Here is a 26,242-nt window from a genome sequence, read left to right on the forward strand (position 1 = left end):
TTGCTCCAGTTAGAAGTTCCAGTAATATGTTAAATAGAAGTGGCAAAAATGGATGTCTGTTAGGTTAATGGTGATGTCAGTAAAGAACTCAGCCAGCCTGAATTTGGGGGTTCTATGTGGGATCTCCTAGAGTAACTCCAAAGGAGAGTCCAAGTCCATTTTTTGTTAGCTGGGCCTTTTATGGATCGGGAGGGGGTGGGTGGGACAGGCTTAGGTAGGTGTTATGGTCAGGGTTTTGGCAAGTGAATACATTAAATACATGACATATAATTTATAGGGTTATTTTATGATAATTACCAAAAATGTCAAATGCAAAGGAGTACAAGAGATTAACTGGACACTAAAGGCCCGAAGAAACCAGCAGAGAACCTGGATCCCAGCAATGTCCCACACAAGTCCAGCTAAAGGCTTAGTGTCCAAGGCAATGTCCTCCATGAGTCCAGCCAGTGGCCTAGAGCCCATGTCAATGTCCCATCCTTGTACATGTTGAGGATCTGCACCCGGAAAACCCAAAGGGCAGTGGTGGAAGCCAGAAAACCTACGCTGGTGAGATAAAGGATTTGTGCCACCAAGCTGAGGGATCCAGGAAATGATGTTCATGGTGAAGATCAGTACTCCCCTGACAAAAACAGCAGCCATTCCCAGCAACTGCAATAGGGAGGCCCTGAACTCTTCTGAGGAGAACAGCCTGCTTTGCATCAGAAAAACTATCTGTAGCAAGCTTCTCCTAGAAAATCAATAGGCCCCATCTTCCCCTCCACTTATTATGGTGATTGGCAACAATCCTCAGGTGGGTCTTCCACACCTAAACTACACTGATTCAGTTCAGCTGGGCATTACAAGTTGACCAGTTAGTCAACCCACCATATGGGGTGACATGAAGTGGGGGAGTGAGATTGGGGGAGCCAGAATGGCTGACTCTGTGTCTATAGAAACAGGTGGGCATTGTGACCTAGCAGAGCAGGCATTGCTCCCTGGCTTTGGGCGGGAGTGAGACAGGGGTTGGGGCAGAGGGGCTGCAGGACATAGGAACAGGCGGTGACTGTTTTCAGAGTTCAAGAACTCAGGGGACTGGGTGGTGGGCAGAAAAGGGGGCAGACCTATCAAGGACCTTGTGTTGTTCCTAATTTTAGGCAGAAAGTTTTCTATTATGGTTTAGATTCTTTTATGATTTAGATCTAAAATTTTCCCCCAAGTCTCATGTGTTTGGAAGGTGATTATCTCATGGGGGTGCTATATGCCTCAGTGGATTAATCCATTGATGAGCTGAAGATGAATGTGCTATTAGGAGGTGGGGCCTGGTTGGAGGTGGGTCACTGGGAGGATGACCTGGAAGGGTGTACAGTATTCTTGGCCCTGACTCCTCCCTTCTCTATCTGCTTCCTGTTATGGGTTGGGCAGCTTTCTTCCACCCAGGCCCTTCCATCATGCCATCTCTGGCTTGGAGTCTGTCAACCATGGACTGAGCACACTGGAAATGGTGAGGCAAACCTCTCCTCCTCAAAGTTGTCCTAGTGACTGGAAAGTAACTAATAAATATACTTTCGGTTTTTCAACATTGAGTGTGAAGTTTGCCATGAGTTTTTCATCTACAGCTCTTATTATTTTAAAATAATTTCCTTATATTCCTAGTTTGTTGAGTGTTTTTTTTAAAATCATGAATGGACACTAAATTTTTTTAAAAAATTTAAATTTATTTTGCAGTGCTGGAGATCAAACCCAGAGTCTCATGCATTCTAGGCATGTGCTCTACCACTGGACTACACACAGGCCCAGTTGTTGAATTTTGTCAAATGCTTCTTCTGCATCAATTGAGATGATTGTATGGGTTTTCCACCTTGATTCTGATGTGGTGTGTTAACTAATTGATTTTTGCATGTCAAATCATCCTTCTCACTTGGTTATGGTGCATACTCCTTTTAATACGTTCTGAAATTCACTTTGCTAGTATTTTTTGAGGATTTATGCATTGATTCATAAAGGATGTAGGTGTGTAGCTTTCTTTTATTTATAATTGGCTTTGGCTTTGGCAGCAGGTAATGATGATCTCATAGGAAGTGGTCTTTCCTCTTTGATTTTTTGGAAATGTTTGAGAAGATATGATATTACTTCCTTAAATGTATGTTTGTATTTATTTATGATACCATCAAGTGCAAGGCTTTTCTTTGTGGGGAATTTTGGTTACTGATTCAATCTCCTTACTACTTATAGATCTATTCAGATTTTATATTTCTTTGTGATTTAGTTTTGGTAAGTTTTGTGTTTTAGAAATTTGTTCATTTCATCTGGATTATCTGATCTGCTAGTGTGCAATTGTTCATAGTACATTCTTATAATGTTTTTCTAATAGTTTTGGGTTTTGAGAATTTGCATTGCGCTACATCCCCAGCCCTTTATTTTTTTTAAATTTTGAAATAGGGTAATGCTATGTCACTAAATTGTCCATGCTGAGCTTAAAGCTGCCTTAGCCCTCCTAGAGTGCTGGAGTTATAAGCATATGCCACTTCACCCAGCTCTTTTATTCCATGTAATCAGTAGTAATATACCCATTTACTTTTATGATTTTTAGTAATTTCAGTCTTCTCTTTCCCCCTTAGTCCATCTGCCTAAGGGTTTGTCAGTTTTGGTGACCTTTTTTAAAAAAGAAAACTTTTGTTTTCAATATTTATCTACTCATTTTATTTGTCTCTTCTCTGACCTTCGTGTGCTTCCTTCTCTTAACTTTGGATTTGGTTTAATGAAGCACCATAACTATATTATTTAAGCAATTGATAATTGTTTAATTTACCACTTTAAAAAATAATTTACCACTTTAGAAAATTCGAGGGAATTATTTGTTAAATGGCTTCATTCATTCATTCATTCATTCATTGTGGTGCCAGCGATTGAACCCAGGGCCTTCACACTGATCTATATCCCCAGCTCTTTTTTATTTTTTTAGTTTGAGACAGGGCCTTGCAAAGTCCCTAAATTCATCAGGATGGGCTCAAACTCACTATCCTTTTTCCTCAGCCTCCTAAAGTGCTGCGTTTACAGGCACATATCACCACACCTGACTTTTGAACTGACTTTAGTAAAATTTATTTTGGACTAAGATTTGATTTACAGAAAAGTCGCAAAGTTGGGACAGAGAGTTCCATTATACTCCCACCCAGTTTCTGGGGGATGATGACTTGGATAGTCCTGGTCTTAGGAAAAGTTCTCAGAAAAGTTCAAAATGCTGTCACACAGTTTATTGTCTTTGCTTTTCTTCTTCAGATTAGCCGAAGCTCCTGCTCTGGCTCCAGATGCTTACTGTCAGGTCTCAGGGGAATAACAAGGGCTGCTAAATATCTTTCATGGTGCTTCTTTGGAAAAGCTATATTTAAAACATTACCAGATCATGTTGGTGACCACAATTAAAGATGAATTTCTCGGAGTCAGGCACCTACTGTTGGGCCATGAGTCCTCCCCAAAGATGAGCTTCTTAAACTCACTCACAGAACTGCTAAGATTGAACTATTTTGAGTTAGATGTGGATTCCAAGTGTAGGGATCCCCAAATTCTTGGAGAGAACAACTAGGCAATGCTGTATTTAATAATATACACTGTTTAATGTTCACAGGATAGCAAGTACAGTTAATCCTCCTTGTCTATAGGTTCCTCATCCCAGGGTCCTGCATCTATGGGCCAACCTACTGCAGATGGCAAATATTTGAAGAAACATGTGCTGAATCTTTCTCTTGAATAATACAGTGCATCAATGATCTATATAGCATTTCTATTGTATTAGGTATTATAAATAATCCAGAGATGATTTAATGCATGTGGGAGGCTATGTGTATATTACAGGCAAATACTACTCCATTTTGCATAAGGGCCTTGAGTGCCCACAGATTTTGGTATCCATAGGAGGTCCTGGAAATGATCTCCCATGGATACTAAGGGAAGACTGTAGCTAAGAGTGCTACCCCAAAGCCACATTTTTCAGTTTACAATCCCAGTTCTGTCATATGCTAACCATGGGATATAGGGAAAAGGATATAACATCCCTGCTAACATGGCTTAGTTACCTCGTCTTTCATATGAGCTCATCGTAGTCTCTATTTCAAAGGTTGTTGTTAAAATTAAATGAATGAATATGTGTATTTGAAACAGTGCTTGGATCAGTAAATTTTAGATATTGTTAATGTAGCTATTATTATTTCAGTCATCTAGGATGTGAGAGAATGGAATAAATGAACCATTAGAAATACTGAGTGTTATTGATAAATTTATTACTTGTGCTTGATTTGAACAGAAACTCAGCCACCTGTGACGAATTTGAGTGTCTCAGTTGCAAATCTCTGCACGGTGATATGGACATGGAATCCTCCTGAGGGAGCCAGCCCAAATTGTAGCCTAAGGTATTTTAGTCATTTTGATGACCAGCAGGAGAAGGTAAGTTTTCAGGGACATATTGTATTGACGGGGTAAAGTGGTCAGTATGAATTAGAGCCAGAAATAAGCCGAGTTCTAATCATGCTTCAGAGTGGGGATTTTATTTTGAGTTGTGTTCAGATTTCAGTTGGGAAACAGCTTGTAGAAACAGCTATTGACAACACTGATCATTTAAAAATATTTGCCAATTATTTGATGATTAAATGTAATTGAGATTGCTCTGATAGGAAATGCTACATATCTTTAGCTATTAGGCACTCAATAAATAATTAATTTTGTTGTTTTTAAACTGTCTTCCTATATTCTTTCCTGTATCTTTATCTTGTATCTCTAGAACTTCCAATTTTATAGGGAATTTCCACATTTACCACGTTTCTCATCACATATATAGATAGTTCAGCAAGAACTGTGTGGTCTGAAAGTAAATGGCTGTATGGAAAATGAAATAAGAAGTTGGTTGCAGGTGGGTTTGAGTAGGTTTCCTGATGCCTGAGGAAAAATGAGATAAACTTTAAACCTTTCCAAACAGATGAGTCAACTGATTTAAGTAAATTTTTGTTAACAAGATTGGATAATTTGAGGTTGTTCATAATAATTTATTCAACCTTCTTATATATTTTTACCTCATTTCAGTGTATGAGTGTGGGGGATGTGATGGAGGCGTGTTTGGGGTCGAATCTGTTCAGGATTTTGAGGAGGCAGGTGAGGAGTTGTTATTGATGACAGTAGTTTGGATCAGTGAATTGTGAAATCACTTTCAAGTAGCGTACGTGGCAGAAAAAGTTAGGAGAACTAGGTTACACTTGGTACACTGTTCTTATTTGGTTCAGTGGCTGGAGTAAGTGATGTAGCTTCTCTGAGCCCTGGTGTCCTCATGTGTAAAATGTGGGCCCCCTCACCTCCCTGGCTTGCTGGCATAGAAAATAATGTATGTGAAAGTTTAGTCCTGAGGATGGAACAGGATCTTCCTTTGGAGGGAAATTTGCTGATCTGCTTTCCTCTCCCCTTTCCTGCTGCGGTGTTAGTTATGGTTTAGCTGTTAATTAATAAAGAAGTAAAGAAGTAAAGTATTTGCATTTTAAAGGAGGTCTTCTGGTAGGCTAGAAGCTTATGATACTCTGTCAGTTACTCTCAATTGACCCTGCACGTACTATTGGCTTCTTTTTGTAGTATTGGCTTCCTTTTGTTCCTAAGGAAGGACCTGAGTCATTTGAAGTCTTAACTGCCAATTTTTGGAAGTTCAGCCTTGAGAAATTTGTGAAAAATCTTGGGTCTTTGGTTGTAAACTCCATAGTCACTTAAGTATCGGGCAAGTCACTTGACCTCTCTGAGTCTCCATTTCCTCATTTTGAAACTGAGGGGAGGCAGTGGGTAACAGTAGTGCTACATAGAGATGGTATGTGCACTAACAGAGAAGAGGCTTCTAACATAAGTTATTATTAGGTTGAAACACGTGAGATTGGCACTGTTTTAGGACAGAATGCCTGAATGTTGTCAGCTGGTTGCTGTCAAGTTGTGATAAATGCACATTATTTCTTTCAATCCTGTCTGGACCTTTTTAAATTTAACAGAGTAAAAATGAGCGGCAAGAGTCATTTTCTTCTCTTTCTGTCCTTTGGATACAGCATAGCCAGAATTTGGAGTATATATACCCCTGAAACATATTGAAGCAGTGGTTATACACTTTAGGAAGCTTATGCAAGTAGGACAGGGTCTCAATGAGTTGCTGGGTTGCGCATGCTGGACTTGCACTTTTGATCCTCTTGCCTCAGCTTCTCAGAGTCTGGGTTCGTAGGCAATGGGCCACCATGCTTGGCTGCAGATGATTTTTTAAAAAGAAAGTATTGCTGTCAATGGCTGCCCTCTACCACTGTTTTGTCAGTGTCTATTACTTCCCCGGTTTGCAAGTAGAATCTGGCATCAGCTTTTAGCTATCTTTCATCACCAAGAGATAGGCATGTCCCATTGGGTAAATTAATAAAAAATTCCTTCAGTCCAGGCATCCAGACAGGCAGAAGCTGAAGCTTCCAAGAAAGGAATACTGGAGTTGAGAAAAAGTACCAGCCAAGTGAACATTGGTCCTGGGCAAGGGGATGTAAGTTCAGGACTGTGTCCTTGGTTTTCAGTAAAATTTCAAAGAAGGCCAGATTCCCTGAGGGGTGGAGCACAGGGTCATACATCTGCTATCAGTGGAATGATTCACCAAAGCTGAGAGTCATGTGGGAGCCATCATATACATCTCATCAAGATCTGCTGGCAGGAGTTTAGTTCCTTGTCTGATAAGAGAAAGGTATGCTTGACTTGGTGATCATTGATAATCAGAGTTCCTACTCTATTGGTACCAATTCAATATTATTTACTTAGAATTTTGAAAGATATCTTGAAGTATTATTTTAAAAATCTTTCCTCCTAGTATTTGTTTCTTTTCTAAGTTATTTTTCATTTACCTAAAACATAAAATTCAGATTTAAGTTCTAAAGTGATTTTTAATTTAAAACTTCCATTTTAATAATTGTGTAATAAAATTCCTCAGTTTTATAACTGGAACAATATCTAATAAAATAAAAACACAGACTTTTTTCCATGATGATATTTACAGGGTTGTTGGTTCTCTCTCTCCACCCCCCCACTTCCTCCTCTCTCCTCCTCTCCCTCTCTTTGTTTACTGGGTATTAAACCTAGGAGCTTTACACTGAGATACATCCCCAGCCTTTTTATTTTTTATTTTGAGACAGGTCTGGCTAAGTCACTAAGTTACCCTGTCTGAGCCTCTGAGTGCTGGGGTTACTGACTCGTTTTTGGTGTTTCAAAAAAATAAAAAACTTTGTGTGTGTGTGTGTGTGTGTGTGTGTGTGTGTGTGCATGCGCATGTGCGTACGTACATGCGCATGTATGTATGTAGCTGGCAGTGGAACCCAAGGCCTTACACATGCTAGGCATGCAGTCTACCACTGAGCTATACCCCCAGTCCTAATTTATGATGTTTGATCATACATTTCTCACTGATGTCCTCAAAGGAAAAATGCAGCTTCCAGATGAGAATTATGAAAGGTTCTTCAGTCACTGTGGCTCATTCAAATATATGCATGACTCATATTTAGTAAAATTTTCATTTGAAGTCTTCCTGCCACCATGACCAGTACCCCAGGGATGTTTTGTAGCTTCACAGGTTTAGAAACCTTATTTCTTCAGCATATATTCATCGCTCAGGGGCCAATTCCTTCCTTCGCTGTGAAAACTAAAAGGGTGAAACACTCTAGAAGACTGTGATCAACAAAATTGGTTTGTTCCATCCCAGTAAGCAGAGCCTATATGGGAAGCCAAATAATAAGTAGATTTCTTGGCGAAGAATCAGGAATTTGTTGTGAAAATGTACTTGGCTAAGAATAGCTACAGGCCCCACTGAGGGTAATTGTAGTTGTGCTGGGTACTCAGAGTCCATTTGGTTAAGTCACCCTCTCTTTTTCTCAGCCAGGGTTTTGCTTGAAGTTATTTATTTCTAGGCTGAGCCAAACCACCTTTTCATAGTAATGTCACAACTAGGTTTAAGAACTGCTTTATCTCTATAAAATGATTTTCATGTCTTTGCTATGGTTTATTTGGTGTCCATTTGTCAGCTACTTCTCACATTGTGTCATAGATTCAGAGCTTCTCACCGTTGCCCTCATGCTCAGCTGACAGCAGGCATGTGAAGTTATCACAGTAGCTGTTAGGGGTGTAGTAGAGTTAACCGTGTCCACTTTTTCCCTTCACGGCCATGAGCACATTATAAAAAGAAGTAGAATCTGAAACTTGAGCCAGAAACTCTTGCAAAACAGGAAGCACTCTTCTTGGAGCTCTGTTTAAAAGCAGCCCCATTCTTAATTATTCCATCTCTGTCACCATCGGAAATGTTGGTTTCCTAGATCATTTTAATCTGTTATTCTAAATCATAATAACTGGATTTGTGGTTTATTTCTGTATGATGTGTATAAGTTGGTTGTTTCACAAAACTTTTCAGAGTAAGATGATAGGTTTAGTGTACATAGCAGCCTTTGAAATGTATATGCAGGTATGAGAGTCAAAATGGCCAAATGGTACAGAAAAGTGAAATGAAAAGTCTCTCTTTGACCTTCAGTTCCTAGAGGTAACCATAGTTACTACATTCTTAAAGCACTCCTTTTTTATCTTGATCTTGATGGCATATTGTATCTGTTGGGAATTCTATTTTGTTAACCATGTTGTATTTCCTTTAAAGTTACTTTTAGATGTTTGATATGTTTATAGGTAAACTTCATAAATACTTATACATTCAAAATGTGATCAGTTATCTTTTATGTACACTAAAGTTTCTCAGTGATGACACTACTGACATTTCTGAGTTATGACAACTAAGAATGTTTCCAAACATTACCAGTTGTCCTTGAGGATAGCAGCAGAGCAAACTCTGCCCTGATCTATACCATTTGAGTCCTCGCCTTTTTTACCCATTTATGCATGCTAATATTTTACTTAAATGTGCTTTTCTGTGTTTGCTACAGTAATGCCTTTTAAAATTTTCCAACCTCAGAAAATTGCTCCAGAAACTCATCGTTCAAAGGAAGTCCCCCTAAATGAAAAGATTTGTCTGCAAGTGGGATCCCAATGTAGCATGAATGAAAGTGAGAAGCGTAGCATTTTGCTGGAAAAGTGTATCTCACCTCTAGAAGGTAACAAACGAAAGCACTGTCTTGGTATTCATAGAATAAATCAAGGTGCTCTGTGTTCATTGTTTATAAATTCATTCAAATGGCAAAGTTGCTGTGCACTAGGGTCTGGCCGCATGATGCTAAATCTGGGTATGCCTCTGTCTTCAAGGAGCTCACAGACAACACAAGTAACAATGCCTAGTAGATAACAGTGCTTTATGACTCAAAAATGAATACACTTACATATACACATTCCCCCAAATTGTGCCTTACACGCTTATCTTGTGGAACAAATCGTGATCCATTCATAAAGAAGAAGGGAGCTGAATGACTTGCTCTAGGTTTTCAGATTCCAGGTCCAGTACTTATATGAAAACCAAAATGCTGTGTCATTTGTGATATATGGAAATTAATTAATTTGGGATACAGGACATATTTAGGAAAAGATATTAAAAAGAAAAGAAAAACCATGCTAGCCTGAGTCAATATATGTGAGGTACTTAAATGCTGTGCACATGTCATCTATTAATACATATTTGTCCCTTGGTTGAGCAGGCCATCTCACACCTCCAAACCTTAGCACTATGAGCTCCACCTGTTTTGCACTGATCAAAAACATACAGAGTATTATTTATAAAATGATAAAATTTAGGACTTGTAGGAGGCTGGGACCATAGTTTAAACAACTTACTGTATTCTCATTTCAAAACAGTTATATTATGACATAAAATTGTTGAGGATGGTAACCTTTCAAGGATTGTGAGGGATTAAAGTTTATATTTTAAACAGAGGCATTTAAATGAGAGTCATGATTCCTTAACAGAAACAGGATATAGAGATTTCAGATCAGAAAGAGTTTAGGGCTCCTAAAAATCACAACACAAAATAAGCATGTATTACAGATTGAGTTATTCTTACCTTTCCCCAGAATTGCTTCAGAAGGTATGCTGTTTACTTTTTTGGACAGTACTGATCAAAAGACATGAAGGTATATTGTACCTCCATAAAATTTTTCTAAATATGAGAGTTAGAGCTGGGAGTGTAGCTAAGTGTTTGAGCGTATGCTTAGCATGTAGTAGGCCCTGGGTTCTACCCCAGCACCAAAATAAATAAAACAGAGGAATGGTTTGTATTTCTACTTTTATTTAGGAATTCTGCAATCTTTGCCTGATTGAAATATTATAACCTCTCTGCAGTTAGAGGTATGAGAGTTAGGATCCATCAGAGATGTTTTCCTTGAATCAGGAAATGAGGGAGAAGTTTGTAAACAAATTAGATTTGGGGTTTTGCCATCTGGGTGACTTCTGTGTAAAATGGGGTGAGATCAGAGATTAGTTCTGGGGGAAAGCAGTCTGGAACACCCTCCCACCCCCCATGCCACAGAATCATAGGCAAGTTTGCATAACAATTCAAGAAGGGCCCTAAACTCTTGCCTGGATATTTTAGGTGATCCAGAGTCTGCTGTGACTGAGCTTCAGTGTATCTGGCACAACCTGAGATTCATGAACTGTTCTTGGCTCCCTGGAAAGAATTCAAGTCCTGACACTAACTATACTCTTTACTACTGGTAAGTATGTATGTATAATAGAATTACTAGAATGGAATTATTTTGGGAGCCTTTGGATGCAACTGAGTTTAAAGAAGTACAGCTTATTCTCTTCCATAAAGGCAAGACGGTGAGCAGCTTGCTTCAGTGGAAAATGTGTCTGTGTTGAGTGTCTGCCTAAAATATTCTTCCTATTTTCAACTATAGAGCCACAAAATATTGTTCCAAAAAATGTATAAGGACATTCCATGCACTTCTCACCTAATTTCTCTCAGTGGTAATACCTTGTGTAGCTAGTTACAGACTGTAATTATGCTATTGCACTATAGAACACTGGACCTGAACCCCACCCTCTCTCCCCGTGCTTTGGTGTACATTATCCACTCTCTCACTGTGCCCTCTCGCCTCACAAATGGAGATACTGAGTCAGTGTGAAAGCAGCCTGGAGAAGGGGAGACCTAGCCTCAGTAATCTGCCCTTCACATGACCTTGTCTCTGCAAAATTGTTTGCTAAAACAACTCTGAGAGAATGGAGCATGGAAGGCTGTGTCCAGGACTTCTGAGACTACAGGACAAACATGACCTTTCATCTTGGAGTGTTGAGCTGGGTGTGGCTAAGCACTTGCCTAGCATTTGTGAGTCCCTAGGTTTTAGCTCCAGCACTGCCAAAAGAAGGAAAAATGACCCTGGAGTGTCCATTTTCCCCAATGACGTGATCAAAAATAATTGTGGTATATTAGAGCACTCATGGCTTTACCATTGAATATAATGCAAAACCCCACATTTCATTTAAATTATATTTATTTTTAACATAAATTATATTTATTTTATATAGATTATTCATATTTAAGGGGTATCATGCAATATTTCAATACCTGTATAAAATTATAATGTTAAAATAATGTTTAAATCAAGTTAATCATGTCTGTCTCCTCAAACCACATGAAATTTTGAATGAAAGCCTCTGATGTGGTCTGAGAGTTAGCATTCCCTCTCTACCTTGGTGGAAGGGTTTTGCTGGAAAAATCAAGAAGCAGACAGCACTGAGGTTGTGTGGTTCTTTCTGGAGGTTTGTTTTTCCCTCTTGATTAAATAATTCTCATTTGAGGTTTTAGAGTTTCACTTGGCAACTTTTGGTACCTATCATTTCTTGTTTTCTCAAAATCCTTCCTGGATCCCTAGTGGCTTTAGGATAAAGTTAAAAAAAATTCAACAAGACAGAAAAATCCCTTCATGACTTGGCTCCTGAAAGCCTCTCCAGTCTTGGTCTTATCTCCCTTCTTCCACTCCTACCCCTCTGAACTTTCAGTTTCTCAAAGTGACTCTTCAAATACTCAGGCAGAAGAGTGTGATCTGATCAGGGCACACTATTCCTCAGAGGAGTAGGGACATTGTCTCTAGCATAGAGCATCCTCTGGTAGCCCATGCCTTGCACTTTCCCCTAAAGCCTCTTATTTGTCCTCAGCTTAGCTCAGACACCATTTCCCCATCAGGAAGCCTTCCTCTACCTCTCAAGTCTAGATACATGCCCTTTCATCATGTCCCATGACACTTTGCACTTTTGCGTGTCAGTGCTCAGCACATTGTATTGTCATTTCCTGTTTACTCAGTAGTAGCCTGCCCTAGGCTGCAATGTTCTTTGAGAGAATGAGCTGGGCCTTGTTTCCCCTGGTGCCTGACATATGCTAGGTTTTCCATAAATCACTTCTGAATGTTTGTTAAGATACAAAGCTGGTGGACATTCAGATTTGGGCTGAGAACTTAGAAAGTACAAGCAACTCAGGAGCAGTATAGTTCAGGAATCAAGAGAGAACATGACTGAATAGAACTGGCTCCCGGAAGACTTCCCAGAGAAGAAGCCACAGAAAGAAGTAAGCCTTAGAATGAGTAGTCTGGCTTTGTTGGTGCTGCAGTAAAGTCTTAAGAAATTGTTATTGCAAGATTTTCAGTTGTTTTAGGAGCTGGTAGAGTCCCTATGGTTATTATTCTATTAGCCCTAGATAGGGTCATTATGGGTAAAACCACGAGGAGAAGCTTTAAAGAACCCATGTCTACATAAAGGGAAGGAAGAGAAGGAAAGAAACCTTAAAATAAATCTCATCACATGGCAGTCCATGCAGGAGAGTAACCTAACTATTATATCAGGGCTACAACGGTGGTACATGGTGGCCTATCCCTTGAGATTCTAAGACAAAAATGAGAAAATGTCTAGGGACACACTGGCACAAACCAAATCCCAGCACAAATCGCACAATATCTCCTTGGGATGAATGAATTATAAAAAAAGTGGACTGACCAATTTGAAGGAGAATTATTTTTCCCGTGTGTTGAAGTGTTTCTCTTCCTTTGGGCTGAAGTAGGCATTTGTAAAAGCCAATAGAGATGGTTCTCTGGCTGGCTTTTAGCTCTCAGTTAATCGTTGTTTTCAAGGTACAATCTGCAACAATTGGAGCTGGATCAGGAAGCAATCTGAAGAGAGTGGTGGTTCACTGGCACCCAAGGGGACAGGTATCAATGATCCTACTTCTTGCCATACACATTCTCAGTGCTTGTCACAAGCAGGAGCTCTTTCCATAATATGTACATGTGCTATTCAATACAGGAGCGGCTACCTATGTGCAGCTATTAACATTTTAACTTAAATTCATTAAAATTAAATTAAAGCTTTAGTTATTCAGTCTCTCTACCCCTTTTGCAGTGGCTCTTGAATTGGACAACACAGATAGGCAACATTTTCATAATCTCAGACAGCTCTATTGGACAAGGCTGGAATAGCCTATATCTTCTACCTTTACCACATCATACTGCTTGGGTTAAAATCCTGGCTCTCTTCCTTACTAGAAATATGATTAGGGGAGAGCGCCTTCTCTCTGATCTTCAGTTTCATAATCTATAGAATAGAGATAGTGATATTAGTGCCTACTTCTTAAAACTGTCATGAGGGCTGTTACTATATAGAAAGTGTTTGGAACCATAAATAACTGCTAGCAAGTATAGAGTAAGCACTCTGAACATGAGAGCTGTTTCTCTTGGTGTTTGTTATTAATACCCACTCTCTTGCAGATATCATCAGCATAGTGAGCCAACTTCTTTCCCACCTCATAGAAATGGCACCAAGCTCACACCTCCTCTCTTTTCTTGCTCCCCATAGATCCACCCTTTCTAGTGAACACCACAAAAGCAAGGCAGTGAGGACATGGTATTCATTAGCAGGCACCCATAATGCTTTAGGTGATGGTGTAAATCGTATCACACAAACTGCCAAAGGCCATTTTCACTAATCTCCAACTAGAAAATGTGGAATCATTTTTATAATTGAAACAAGTTCTTTGACATCCCCAAGTACAATGAGTTATGTCTGCAGGGACAGTCTGGCATTAAAAGGAGCCTGGCCATCCAGGACAATGCATGTTAGGGAGTTTCTTACCCCATTAATCATCTGCAGAGTTGGGAGAATAGTCTTAATTTGTCCATTTCCTATCTACAGTATGATTCTGCAGAAGATGTCAGTATATACATTTTAACAGGATCATCTGCTTTTCTTAGGTTATCATCTAATTTTTCACAAGGAATCCAAAAACATTGTCTATTGAAAACTGCTATTTTCCCCCTTATTACTATTTCTAAATAACAATAAAATTGTTTTTAAAATTTCACATGTGGCTCCATGAGTAAATGTAAGATACAGCGCAAAAATGAAAAAGAAGTCTAAAAGAATGCTCATTAGAAGAGCTTTTTCCATTATTAAAATAAACTAATTTATATGCAAATTTATTTGGTTATGAAGAAAAACGTCATTAGTTTCTTTAGTTTCTATTTCTGGCTATGGGTAGGAAATGTTCCAGAACCATATGACCCAAAAAACTACTCATGACAACAACTTAAGTTTTTAAAAACTGCTTTCTCATATAAACCAGAGACCTGTAACTAGGAGAAAAATTTTGTATTATCTCTTGAAGAACAAGAACATTTTCTCTCAAAGACTAGGACATTTTCTCTGGAAGGACAGGAACATTTTTATGCTGAAAAATTCCTTGTAAAGCCTTTGAAGGGGTAAATACATTAGATCTGAACTTTTTTTAAAAGTTTGCCTGTATATTTTGATTATTTTATTTATTTTTGTGTTACTGGAAATGGAACCCAGGACCTCAAACATGTTAGGCAAGCACTCTACCACTGAGCTGTATCCCCAGGTTTTAAACACCTGATTTTCCGCAGAATCCCCTGGGGGAAATTTCTGTTGGAATTCTGATTCCTAGGTCCAGGCAATCCCTTCAAAGTTGGCTTCTCTGGGAAAGAGCCTGAGGATTCAGCACTTTAAATTACTACAGATGATTTTGAAGTAGTAGGCCAAGGACTTGGGAATCTACTGTTGTTCATTTCTTAGAAATTGTCTTCCCTTTCTGCAGAACCTTTGCACAACTCCCATTGTGGCTGATGATGTAAAGCCTGGCTCTCTCTTCTGCTGGCCACTAAAAAAGGGAGTTCTAGTAGCCTAGACAAAAATGTATTTTGAGTACATTCTGTCTATTTGCACTGTGTAAGTGCTGAAAATCATTAGTGAAAGAAGACATTTAAAGCTAAATGATGGAGGAGAACACTTAGAAAGCCATTGAGTTCTGGACTGATATGACAGCAGTCAAAGGACATTAAAACTGAAGGTCAGAGAGGTCATCCTAGAGAAGGCATGAAGCCTGAAGCAATGAGATCATGAATCAGGGTGTGAGCAATGGGAATATCATAGCAAATGAGAATCCAAGAAACTCTGCAAACAAAACTTGGTGGTAGAGTATAGGGAATGGAGAAAAAAAAAGATTTAAAAAAATCTAAGGATCCTGGAAGAAATGAACTCTGAGTGATGGAAATGGGAAGGTTGGAAGAAAAGACAGTTTGGTGGGGACAAGGATGTATGGTATGTTTGGGGCACTGATTGTGAGGCAAAAGTAGATCACTAATATGGAACCATTAGAAATCTAGGACTAACACTGAGGTGAGAGATTCAGACCAGGAATCCCCAGAATAGAAATTACTGTATAGTGGAGGAGTAGGAATGATAAAACTGGGAGTGTGTGGATGGGAAGAGGGAAGAAGGCAGGAACAAGCCAAGAAAACACAGGCAGAGAGACCATAAGGAAATCATGAATTCAGTAGATCTGCACAAAACTTCTCATCTTGACTTAGTACACTTTCCTCATGTTTCTTTCTATAAGAGGAAGATCAGGACTCTTATAGTTTTTACAGTTATTGACAATACTGATAGCCATCACCAAAGAGCAGCTTTTTTTCCTAGACAATGAAGTAAGCCATATTTTAAGATATGGATTTTTATTTCACTTAGGAGTATATCCTCAATATGTACCCATTTTCCTATGAATGAACCTAATTTCTCATTCTTTATGGCTGAGTAATATTCCATTTTATAGAAAAACCACATCTTTATCCAGTTTCCAACTGATGGGCAAATGGGCTGTTTCCAAGTTTTAGCTATTACGAACTGTGCCACTATAAACATAGGTACACATACATCTCTGTGATATGATTATTTTAATTTTTTTGGAAAGATACCCAGCATAAGTCACACATATGTAAATACCGAATAGTTTCTCTGGTATGAATAAACTATAATAGTACATAAGATCCTAATGATATAATGGACAATATGAAATAGGAAGAAAGGGTCTAAAGGTGTAGGGGAAGTGGGAAGGGTAGGGGAAAGTTAATAAGGGAAAAGAAAATATAAGAAAATGAAAAAATGGAAATGAAGTGTTTGTAAAGGGGAGGGGAGGAGGGGGTGAAAGGAGGGCAGGGACAAGGGGAAAAAATGAGAACCAAGACCTGTCATATAAAGGTACAAGATCCCAATGATGAATGTAACTGTACTGTTACATACCTAAAATGTACCAATAAACTCAAAAAGAAAAAAAAAGATAGGGATTTTTAAAAGCTGTCTTGCCTTATTGCAAATACTGTTTTCAATGAACATCGCATCATTAAAAAATTCTACTCTTGTCTCTTGAATACCTCATTCAAAATAATACAGAGGGTTGTCTCATTTTGTCTTGCAGGCACAGCAGCCTGGGAAAAATTCTTCAATGTGAAAACATCTATAAAGAAGGTCAACACATTGGTTGTTCCTTTGATCTGAGTAAAGTGAAGGATTCCAGTTTTGAACAATACAGTGTCCAAATAATGGTGAAGGATAATGCAGGAAAAATTAGGCCATCCTTCCATATAGTGCCTTTAAGATCCCGTGGTAAGTTTTAGAAATCCTCTGTAACAGTACAGGTAAAAGTGGCTTATGTCCTTTGAACAATAAATACAAATGATAAGAAAATGGTAATTTTGGTCTTCAGATTTTCCTAAAACAAGAGACTACATGTATGTAATCTTTCTTTTTTTTCATCTTTAATTGAGTTTATTGGTACATTTTAGGAATACAGTACAGTTACATTCATTATTGAGATCTTGTACCTCTCTTCAATAGATCCTTTTTAATGAAGCAAGATTAGAAACTCTGCCTTTTAAACCAGATGCTTTATCCTTGTACTTAGGAGCATGCTGAAACTTGAATCAATTAGTTGTAGAACCAATATCGGAATTCAGGCTGTCTGTAAGATCTCTTCTCCACTTATGGTACTTGAGAAAATGATGCTTATATGACCATATGGTTCCTGAATAATCTATCTGTTGGAAAAAGCTTAGAATGAAGGTGGTATAATCAGGGATATTAAAAAAATGCTTTGGATGCTAGGTGTTGATCCCATAGCTTCAAAAATGCTAAACGGGTTTTCTACCACTGAGCTGTACTTCCAATTCCATCTTCAAAATATTTGACATTCTTTATGGCCCAGGCAATGGTTGGTCAGAACAACCAGGATTGCCACATGTGGATGTATGAACTGAGTATTGGCCTATTAGAAAGAGGCCTCAACTTGAGCATAGAATATCTGGTTGAGGTCCTAGCTCCACTTTGGACAAGGCATATACACCCTTCTCGGGTGTTTCCTTGTCTGTGAAGTGGAGTATATAGTCCCCTTTGACTTCAAAATATTTTCATAAAGTCCAGATGACATAAGATATATAAAACTATTTTGTAAATCTCTAAAGAAAATACCAGCAGCATACTGGGTTATTTGTTGCACTGTCCTGAGAAGGAGATCAAATTCTGGCTTAGTGGTGTACAGATGATTTGTAGACAAAGAGCCATCCTTTGACCAAGGATCGCGAGTCTGTAAGCAGAACGTTGCCTACAACCTCTTCAGATAGTCATGGAAGTAAATTCTAACAGGAGACCAAAGGCAGCCTATGTTGTAGGCCAAGGGAGTAGGGTCCAGATAGTGTTTGCCAAGTAGGATATGATGGAGCAAAGCCTTCTCTATCCACCCCCTTCTTGGGCAGATTATTCTAGATGTACTTTTGAGGCTTATGTATTTTGATGCTCTCCTTCGTGGAATTAACGATGGCATGAAGGACAATTCTTCTCAGCCAGAAGATGACACCTACAAGTTGTTTTCTGTTAACTATCCATTATTTTCTGTTGCTTGGTCTTAAGTGTACCTGACTCCAACAAAGGTAGATTGACCTGGCCAATGCTTTTAAAGAATATTTTATTCTTAATTGTTGTTACAATGACATAATATTGAGTTTATCTTCGTAATCATGTTTAAGTGTAAAGTTCAAGAGTATGAAGCATATTTATATTGTTGGGCAACAGATATCTAGAACTTTTCATCCTGCCAGACTGGAACTCAATTAAACACAAATTCCCCTGTGCCCCAGCCCTTGGCTTTTTTTCTGTGAACTTGACTACTTTAGCTATGTCACCTGAATGGAGTTATATAGTATTTATCTTTTTGTAACTGGCTTGTTTCAATTAATGTAATGTTCTCAAGGTTCATCCATGTTGTAGCGTGTGATAGAGACTAGGCTAATGTTTTCATTGTGGTCTCTGGAATGAGTGAATGGCAGCTGGGGCAGCCCCTTGTACCTGGTGGTTTGCTGTTCATGAAATAGAGGCACATCTGGACCTAGGCACTTCTTTGCTTCATTCTTTATGTTACAGTTAGATGTCCTGATTATACCCTGGCCATTTTGTAACCAGATGAAGGTCAGAGTTCATGTTATCCTTAAATCCATTTTACTAGGCAGTTAAAAAAATTTTTTTTGAGACAATGTCTTGCCGTGTACTCTGGGCTGGCCTTGAACTTGCTTGAACAGGCTGACCTCAAACTTCTGAATGTTGAGGTGCGTACCACCATGTCTGGCTACTAGACAGTTTTAAAGAGGTTTCTTCCACTAATTATGGCTAATCAGAAATTCTAAAACCATATATTTCCTCATGTAAAGGCATTAAACATATCAACCCTGTTGTGATTTAATTTTGTGAACATTCATTATCCATTTTATATCATATAGTCAAATTTTGGAAGCTAAATTTGCTTTCTTCTATTTTTCAGTGAAACCTGATCCTCCACATATTAAAAATCTCTTATTCAGAGACGGTACCTTATATGTGCATTGGGAGAATCCACCAAATTTTGATAGCAGATGCTTATCTTATGAAGTAGAAGTCAATAAGAGCCAAACTGAGACACATGGTATTTTCTCTGTAAGTTTTTTAGATTATTATTTTCCCTTGGATATTTTACTTTCACTTGAATTTCTTAAATTGAAACCTGAATGAAATATAGCTCTTCATTTGTTACTAGATAATGATGATAAACAAACTTCTTGTCTGAATTGAGCAATGTGGAAAGTTTGAGGGTTTATGTTAGCATTAGGTGCAAGGTTCAAGTCATTTGTTAATTCATTTGTTCAATATAATTTTGTTCCTTTTTGAACCCAGGGCCTCACATCTACAACCATTTAGATTTTTTTTTGAGATAGAGTGTCACAAAGTTGCCCAAGCTAATGTCAAACTTGGCAATCCTCCTGCCTCAGCCTCCTGTGTAGCTGGAATTATAGGCATACATCACTATGCCTGGCTATAATACTCAGTAAACCAACTTTTTGGGACCATTTGAATGTATATATACATATGTATATATGTATATATATAAATTTTTTTCAGTGCTAGGGATTGAACCTAGGGGCTGGTGCATGTCAGGTAAACACTGTACCACTGAACTACCTCTACTCCTTGCTCAACAAATTTTTAAAATTAATTTTATTAGTACATTTAAGGTATACGATACAATGACATTCATCACTGGAAATTTGCACATTTACATAATCCATCTTGATTCCTACTTTTTGCCCATTCCCCTACCGTACGTTTTAACCTCTCTACCCCTCCCCATCTACAAAGACTTTGTTTCCATTTTTTCATTTTCTAATATTCCATTTCCTTCTTTCCTTTCCCCCACCCCTACCATTTCCCTTCCCCTTTGCCCCTTTTCTTCCTATTTTACATTATTATACCTTTTAGTCCTTATTTATACTCTCAGTTTCTCACACTACAGAAACTATTGGGTATTTACACACGTGTATCCTATTTATTTCACTTGAGTATCACCTCAATATGCATTCATTTAGCTACAAATGTGTCAAATTTCTCATTTTTAATGGCTGAGTAGTACTCATATATATCTATATCTATATGTGTATATGTATTTAAAAACCACATTTCTTTATCCAATCTCGATTAATGGGCAATTGGGCTGCTGTTACTCAGACAAAGATCTATCTATTATCTAGAATATATAAAGAACTTTAAAAAGTCAGACCTCCTAAATTTAAAGACCCAATCCAAGAATGGGCATCTGAAATGAACAGACATTTCTCAGGCAAAAAAGTAGAAATAGCGAATAAACTTATGAAAAAATGTTCAACATCACTGGTCATTCGAGAGATGCAAATGAAAATAATGCTGAGATTCCACCTCACCCCAGAAAGAATGCCTGCTAACATGAAATCAACCAATAACAATTGCTTAGCAAATTTTTACTAGGTGTTTTTTTCTTTATGAAGCTTACATATTAGAAAATAAATATGTTTAAATGAGCAAGATAATTTTATTGCATGAGTATTGTGAAGAAAATCAAATGGGGTTATGTAGTAGAGTGCAAGAGCATGTGAAAATCTGGAGTTAGAGAGGACAGCAACTACGATGACTGAGGTGAAAATGAGCTTGACATGAGTGGGAAAGAAAGCAAAACTTGTGCAACCAAAATATAGTAGAAAAAAGTGGCTAAGCAGAATGCAGAGATCCATCATCTAGATGCCTGCAGGTGTTATTAAAAACATTCCATTTTCTTGGAGTTTGCGTCAAAGAAAGTAGTCAGTTTTGAGTACAATAGTCAGTATTTGTTGAATTATGTGCACTTAAGCTGTTCAGAATCTAATACAAAACATTCTAATTAGCGGTCCCTGTGGGGAATAGAATGGAATGTGATGTAACCTCAGGGCACCAGTCCCATTGTTAGGTTTAGAGCAGGAGCACAAATTAAGCCCTTATTATGTTTTGTTTGTTTTTTATCACAAAATGAGGGGTCTGTTTCGCTCTTTGTTTATTGAATTTATTTTTTTGCTTTGGCAGCACATATACTAAAATTGAATTCAATTTTTTTTGCCCAGATTTGGAATCATGCTGCTCTGGGAGCTTATTTCCATAAGGTGGTGCCTCAAAACCTCAGGGACTGTACCACTCACTTTTTTTGCTACCTGCCTGTGCCTGGTGTTGACAGTTAAGAGGGGGAAGTAAGCCAGAACATCAACTGGTACCATCACAAGGGGATTGTGCTCAGTTAGCTGATGACAGGACCATGAGATGAGGAATGGCTTATTTTATTACCACTGTTTATCCTGAAAAACTATCTACTTGATGCTCCATTTCCTTGTTTTCCTCATCTCAGAAATATCTGAGTAGCTATTAAATTACGTGAGAGGATTTACATTTGAGCAAGAGCTTAGAGACTTAAATCTACATAATGATTTGCTAACTTTGAAATTTATGTATTTGGCAGATGGGAAGGAGGGACATCAGTCTGCAACTTGATCCCTCAAGTGGTAGATGAAACTGGAGATTCCCCAATAGGTCTATAATCCCAGATAGCCAGCAGTGGGACACAGTAGCTGTGAGTGGTTCTTCCTCTGCCCTTGTATGACATATTGAGAACAGTCCTTTGTTATTCCATTGGCCTTCCAGCTCTTCACATATACCAGTAGGAGCCATGTAGTGAGTGACATTAAATGTCAAAATTAGTGGCTATGTGTTCTAGTCTCTGTTCCGTGTTTAAATGTCTTTAGTAGGAGTTGACTAGGCAACAGATTTTCATTCCATTCTTTAAAAACTCACATTTAGTATTTTTTTTTCTACTGGGGATTGAACTCAGGACCTTGTGCTTGTGTGGTAAGTGGTGGAATGACTGAGCTAAATCCCTGGCTAAAAACTCACATTTAAAGAGCTGACTGTTGGCTGGGGATTTGGCTCAGTGGTTCCACTGCCTGCCTTGGCAAGGCAGGGCCAGAGTTCTATCCCTGGTACCAAAACAAACAAAAAACCCAAAAAAGCAAAAAACTGATTATTCTTTTTAAATCAGATAGCAAGTGATTTACATTGTGTGGAGGAGAATTCTACATTATTTTTCTTTTCTCCATTCTAGTCATTTTTATATCTTATACTCTCAGTGAGGGAGACTAGTGTCTGTCTTTGTCTCTCTCATTCTTTCCCTCCAAACTTTTTATTGATGTAAAATACACAATATAAAAATTACACAAGTCATAAATCAGTGGTACCTCGGTTCACAAACACTTTGGTTTGTAAAACAGAGTGTTTGGCAAAATGTGGATTTTTGTTTGCTAACTGCATGACATGACAAACAGGACAAACACAACAAACACATCTTTCCCACACAAACACGAACTTGGCCTTCTTTTCCAAAATTGTAGAAAAAATTAAATTTGTGAACGAAGGAACCGCTGTATATAGTTCAATGATTGCTTTTCATAAAGAGTTTTCACAAATGACTTTTTGCCTACATTACCAGCACCCCAGAATCACCCTCAGGACCTCTTTAAGGTGCTGTTCTCCCAGAGAGCAACTACATCTTGACATCTAAGTCCATAGATTTGTTTTATCACTGCTTTTAAAACTTTCTATAGTGCTGGGGATTTAGCTCAGTGGTTCTGCTAACTGCCAAGGCGCAAGGTCCAGAGTTCGATCCCTGGTACCAAAAATAAATAAACAAATAAACAACAGCAACAGCAAAATTCCTATAAATGTAATTATGCAGAATATATTTTTGTGTGTCTTCCCTTTTTCATTAAAAATTCTAAGATTCTCCACTAATGTTTCATGTAGTGTAGATGGTTCATTCTCATTATATATATTCCATTATGTGAATGTACCACTTTTATCTACTCTTTCACTGATTTGGATAAGTTCCAGTATAGGGTATTATGAATAGAGTTTTATGAATATTTGCATACTTCTCTCTGGGTATACATATGCATACATTTTTGTTGGGCATATATAATATACCCATATATGTTGTTCATAAGTTTACATATGATTATATCTAGTAGATAACATTTTTCCCAAATGGTGTGCCAATTTACACTATTAAGTAGAAATTGAGAATTCTAGATGGTTAGTGATTACCACTAGTATTCTATCTAGTAAGTATGTGTATCATTATCTTGTAGATTTAATTTGCATTTCTCTGGTGATCCATGAAGTTGAGTACTTTTTCTTATGTTTATTGGCAGTTTACATATTCTCTCATGAAGTATCTGTTAAGTCTTTTGCTAGTTTTTCTGATGAATTATCTTTATTAATTTTCTGAGAAGAGAATATATACAAGACCCTTATCAGAAGTTACAAACATGTCTTTCCTTCTATACATTGCCTATTATTTCCCTATTAGGTTATCATTTGATAAACAGAAGTTTTAAATTTTAACACAGAACACTTTAGAAACATTTTCTGTTTATTAATGTGGCATTTTTGTTTGCTGTTTTAAGAAATCTTCCTTTTTCAAGGTCACGATGGTCTATGAATTCACTTAAAAGCTTGTTATATTTGTGTGTTAATTTGTTCATTTATTTTAGATCTGAAATATATTTGGATTTGAGCTTGTGAATAGTTTGAAGTAGAAGGTAAAGATTCTGTTTTACCATATAGATATGTAATTGATTCAGCACCGCTTATTAATAAGACCAACCTTTTTTTCACTGCAGTTAATCCTCTTTTTTTTCTTTTTTCTTTTCTTTTTTTTTTTTTTTTTTGAGACAGGGTCTCACTATGTAGTTGAGACTGACCTGGAACTCACTATGTAGCCCAGGCTGGTCTTGAACTCACAGCGATCCTTCTGCCTCAGCTTCCTGAGTGCTGGGATTACAGGCATGTGCCACCACACCTGGCCACTTAGTCCTCTTTTAATGGGCTATAAGGAAAATTGTTAGAAAAGGACAGATATTAAAATAATTCACACATGTGTAAATACTGAATAATTTCTCTGGTGTGAAAAACTATAATGGTACATAAGATCCTAATGATATAATTGACAATGTGAAATAGGAAGAAAAATGCTAAAGGTGTAGGGGAAGTGAGAAGGGTAGGGGAAAGGTAACAAGGGAAAAGAAAAAAAATATGAGAAAATTAAAAATGTAAATAAAATATTTGTAAATAGGGAAGGGATGAGGGGGTGAAGGGAGGGCAGGAACAAGGGGAAAAAATGAGAACTAAGACCTGTCATGTAAAGGTGCAAGATCCCAATGATGAATGTAACTGTACTGTATACCTAAAATGTACCAATAAACTCAATGAGAGAAAATAAAATATGTTTTTAAAATTGGAAACTTATTCATTTATTTTTTATTTTTCAAGGCTGATGAGGATGGATGTCAGAATTCAGTGTTTGAGAGCAACATGACGGTCAGTAAACTTTAGCTATTTGGCTTAGACTTCAAATAATATGGGTTGCAGCAGGCCAGATACAGCATAAATATGACCTGATTTCAGAAAAATAAATTGCTTTGTTCTGTGGGTTATTGCCAACTTTTTCCAGGAGTCAAAGTCAGATCATTTGAATTACAATCCAAGTCTTAATCATATACAGAATCTGGCAGATAATTGTATTATGATTCAGTAGCAGAGAAAGAATAAACTGATAATAGTGTTTGTGTGTTTTTATATCTAAGGGTACAACTTGTTTTATGGTCCCTGGTGTTCTTCCTGATACTTTTTACACAGTTAGAATAAGAGTCAAGACAAATAAACTTTGCTACGAGGATGACAAACTCTGGAGTAATTGGAGTCAAGTGATGAGTATCGGTAAGAGAACAGAATTTCATTAAAATTTAAATCATTGAGGCATGGTAACTGAACTGAAGCAGAAAGTCAACTGGGGAAATGGACTGTCAGGCTTTCTTGACAGCAACCAAATAGCACTTACAATTGAAAAGTGTTTTCTGTTTAATTAGCATCAAATCACCCGAGGTTCATTGACAGTGCACAACTATTTGGAAAAACCACAATCCAGCTAGTGGATAGTGTTATTTTCACTCCTGTTGTAGCTCTAGTTTTATTAACAACCTGAACAAAGACATAAAACTCAGGACTGATCGAATATGCAGGCTTTACCATGCCATAAGACTGTCCTGTATGCAGTTGACACAATTAAGGAGGAAACAGAGATCTTGATGGCATTTTATAGAGAAGACCCTATGTCTAGGTTTAAAGAAAAATCACTTATTAGTGGAGATGCTGAGGAAGCCCTGCTCAGGTTCAGGATTGGAAAGACCCGAGCTTTATACACATGCGTGGAGTGGGTTATAGGGCTTCACCTGACTGTGTAAATTCAAAGGGACTCAATGTTGGAACCTTAAACATCCTTGAAAGGCATGTGTGGTCTTGGGCAGCAACGTTAGTGCAGCCCCCAGATCAGGGGTTGCAGTGCTAGTGCAGGGTGGGGCACAGTGATCTGGCCACGTCGGAAATGTGGCACCCCATGCTGACATCCCATGCATGACAGAACAGAATCTCTTCTTGAAAGGGTAATCAGCATGGTGAAGAACCTCACAACTTGGTGAGGTACTTCAAACAACCGAAGTTGCTGTGAGGACTCATAATTGCTGAATTCTAATATCTGTAGTATTATCAGGTTAAAATGGGAATAGGCTTTCTTTTTTTGTGTGATTCCTGGAGGCAACAAAAAACCAACTTAAGAACTTTAAACAGCGTCTAAGACTCAGAGAGATGGGTTGTTGAGCAAGTCAGTTCTCTATTAACTGCTAGGTCAAACAAGCTATGTGACAGGCATGCTTATATTAGCTATCTATAGTTGCAAAGCAAATTATCCCAAAGTTTAGGGGCTCCAAGCAACACACACTTACCATCTTACACTTTTTGTGGGTCAAGAATCTAGGCATAGTTTACCTAGAGGCCTCATGAAGTTACAGTCCAGCTCTACATAGAATTATAGTCTCATGTGATGGCTTGGCCAGGGCTGGAGAATCCATTTCCAAGGCCACTCATATGATGGTCGGAAAGCCTCAGTCCTCAGTGGTTGCTGAATATAGGCTATGGTAGATTGAATCACGTTCCCTCAAAATGATGTGTTTAAGTCTCAGCCCCCAGGACCTATGAATGTGACAGTATTTGAAAATA

General features: G+C 38.0%; 1 protein-coding gene across 1 annotated transcript in view; it reads left to right on the forward strand.

Annotated features, from left to right (window-relative positions):
- The first annotated feature begins 910 nt into the window (after positions 1–910).
- The window catches only part of Il13ra1 (interleukin 13 receptor subunit alpha 1), a 45,038-nt gene continuing 19,706 nt past the window's right edge, over positions 911–26,242 (forward strand). Inside the window, exons 1-8 of the mRNA XM_010622655.1 lie at positions 911–938; positions 4,280–4,419; positions 8,969–9,107; positions 10,533–10,653; positions 16,698–16,885; positions 19,089–19,240; positions 24,461–24,508; positions 24,775–24,907. Of these exons, the coding sequence (XP_010620957.1) occupies positions 911–938; positions 4,280–4,419; positions 8,969–9,107; positions 10,533–10,653; positions 16,698–16,885; positions 19,089–19,240; positions 24,461–24,508; positions 24,775–24,907 (949 nt within the window). The remainder of the gene's footprint in view (positions 939–4,279; positions 4,420–8,968; positions 9,108–10,532; positions 10,654–16,697; positions 16,886–19,088; positions 19,241–24,460; positions 24,509–24,774; positions 24,908–26,242) is intronic.

The sequence above is a fragment of the Fukomys damarensis genome, unplaced genomic scaffold (assembly GCF_012274545.1).
Source record: "Fukomys damarensis isolate Sample0158 unplaced genomic scaffold, DMR_v1.0_HiC HiC_scaffold_39, whole genome shotgun sequence".
Taxonomy (NCBI): domain Eukaryota; kingdom Metazoa; phylum Chordata; class Mammalia; order Rodentia; family Bathyergidae; genus Fukomys; species Fukomys damarensis.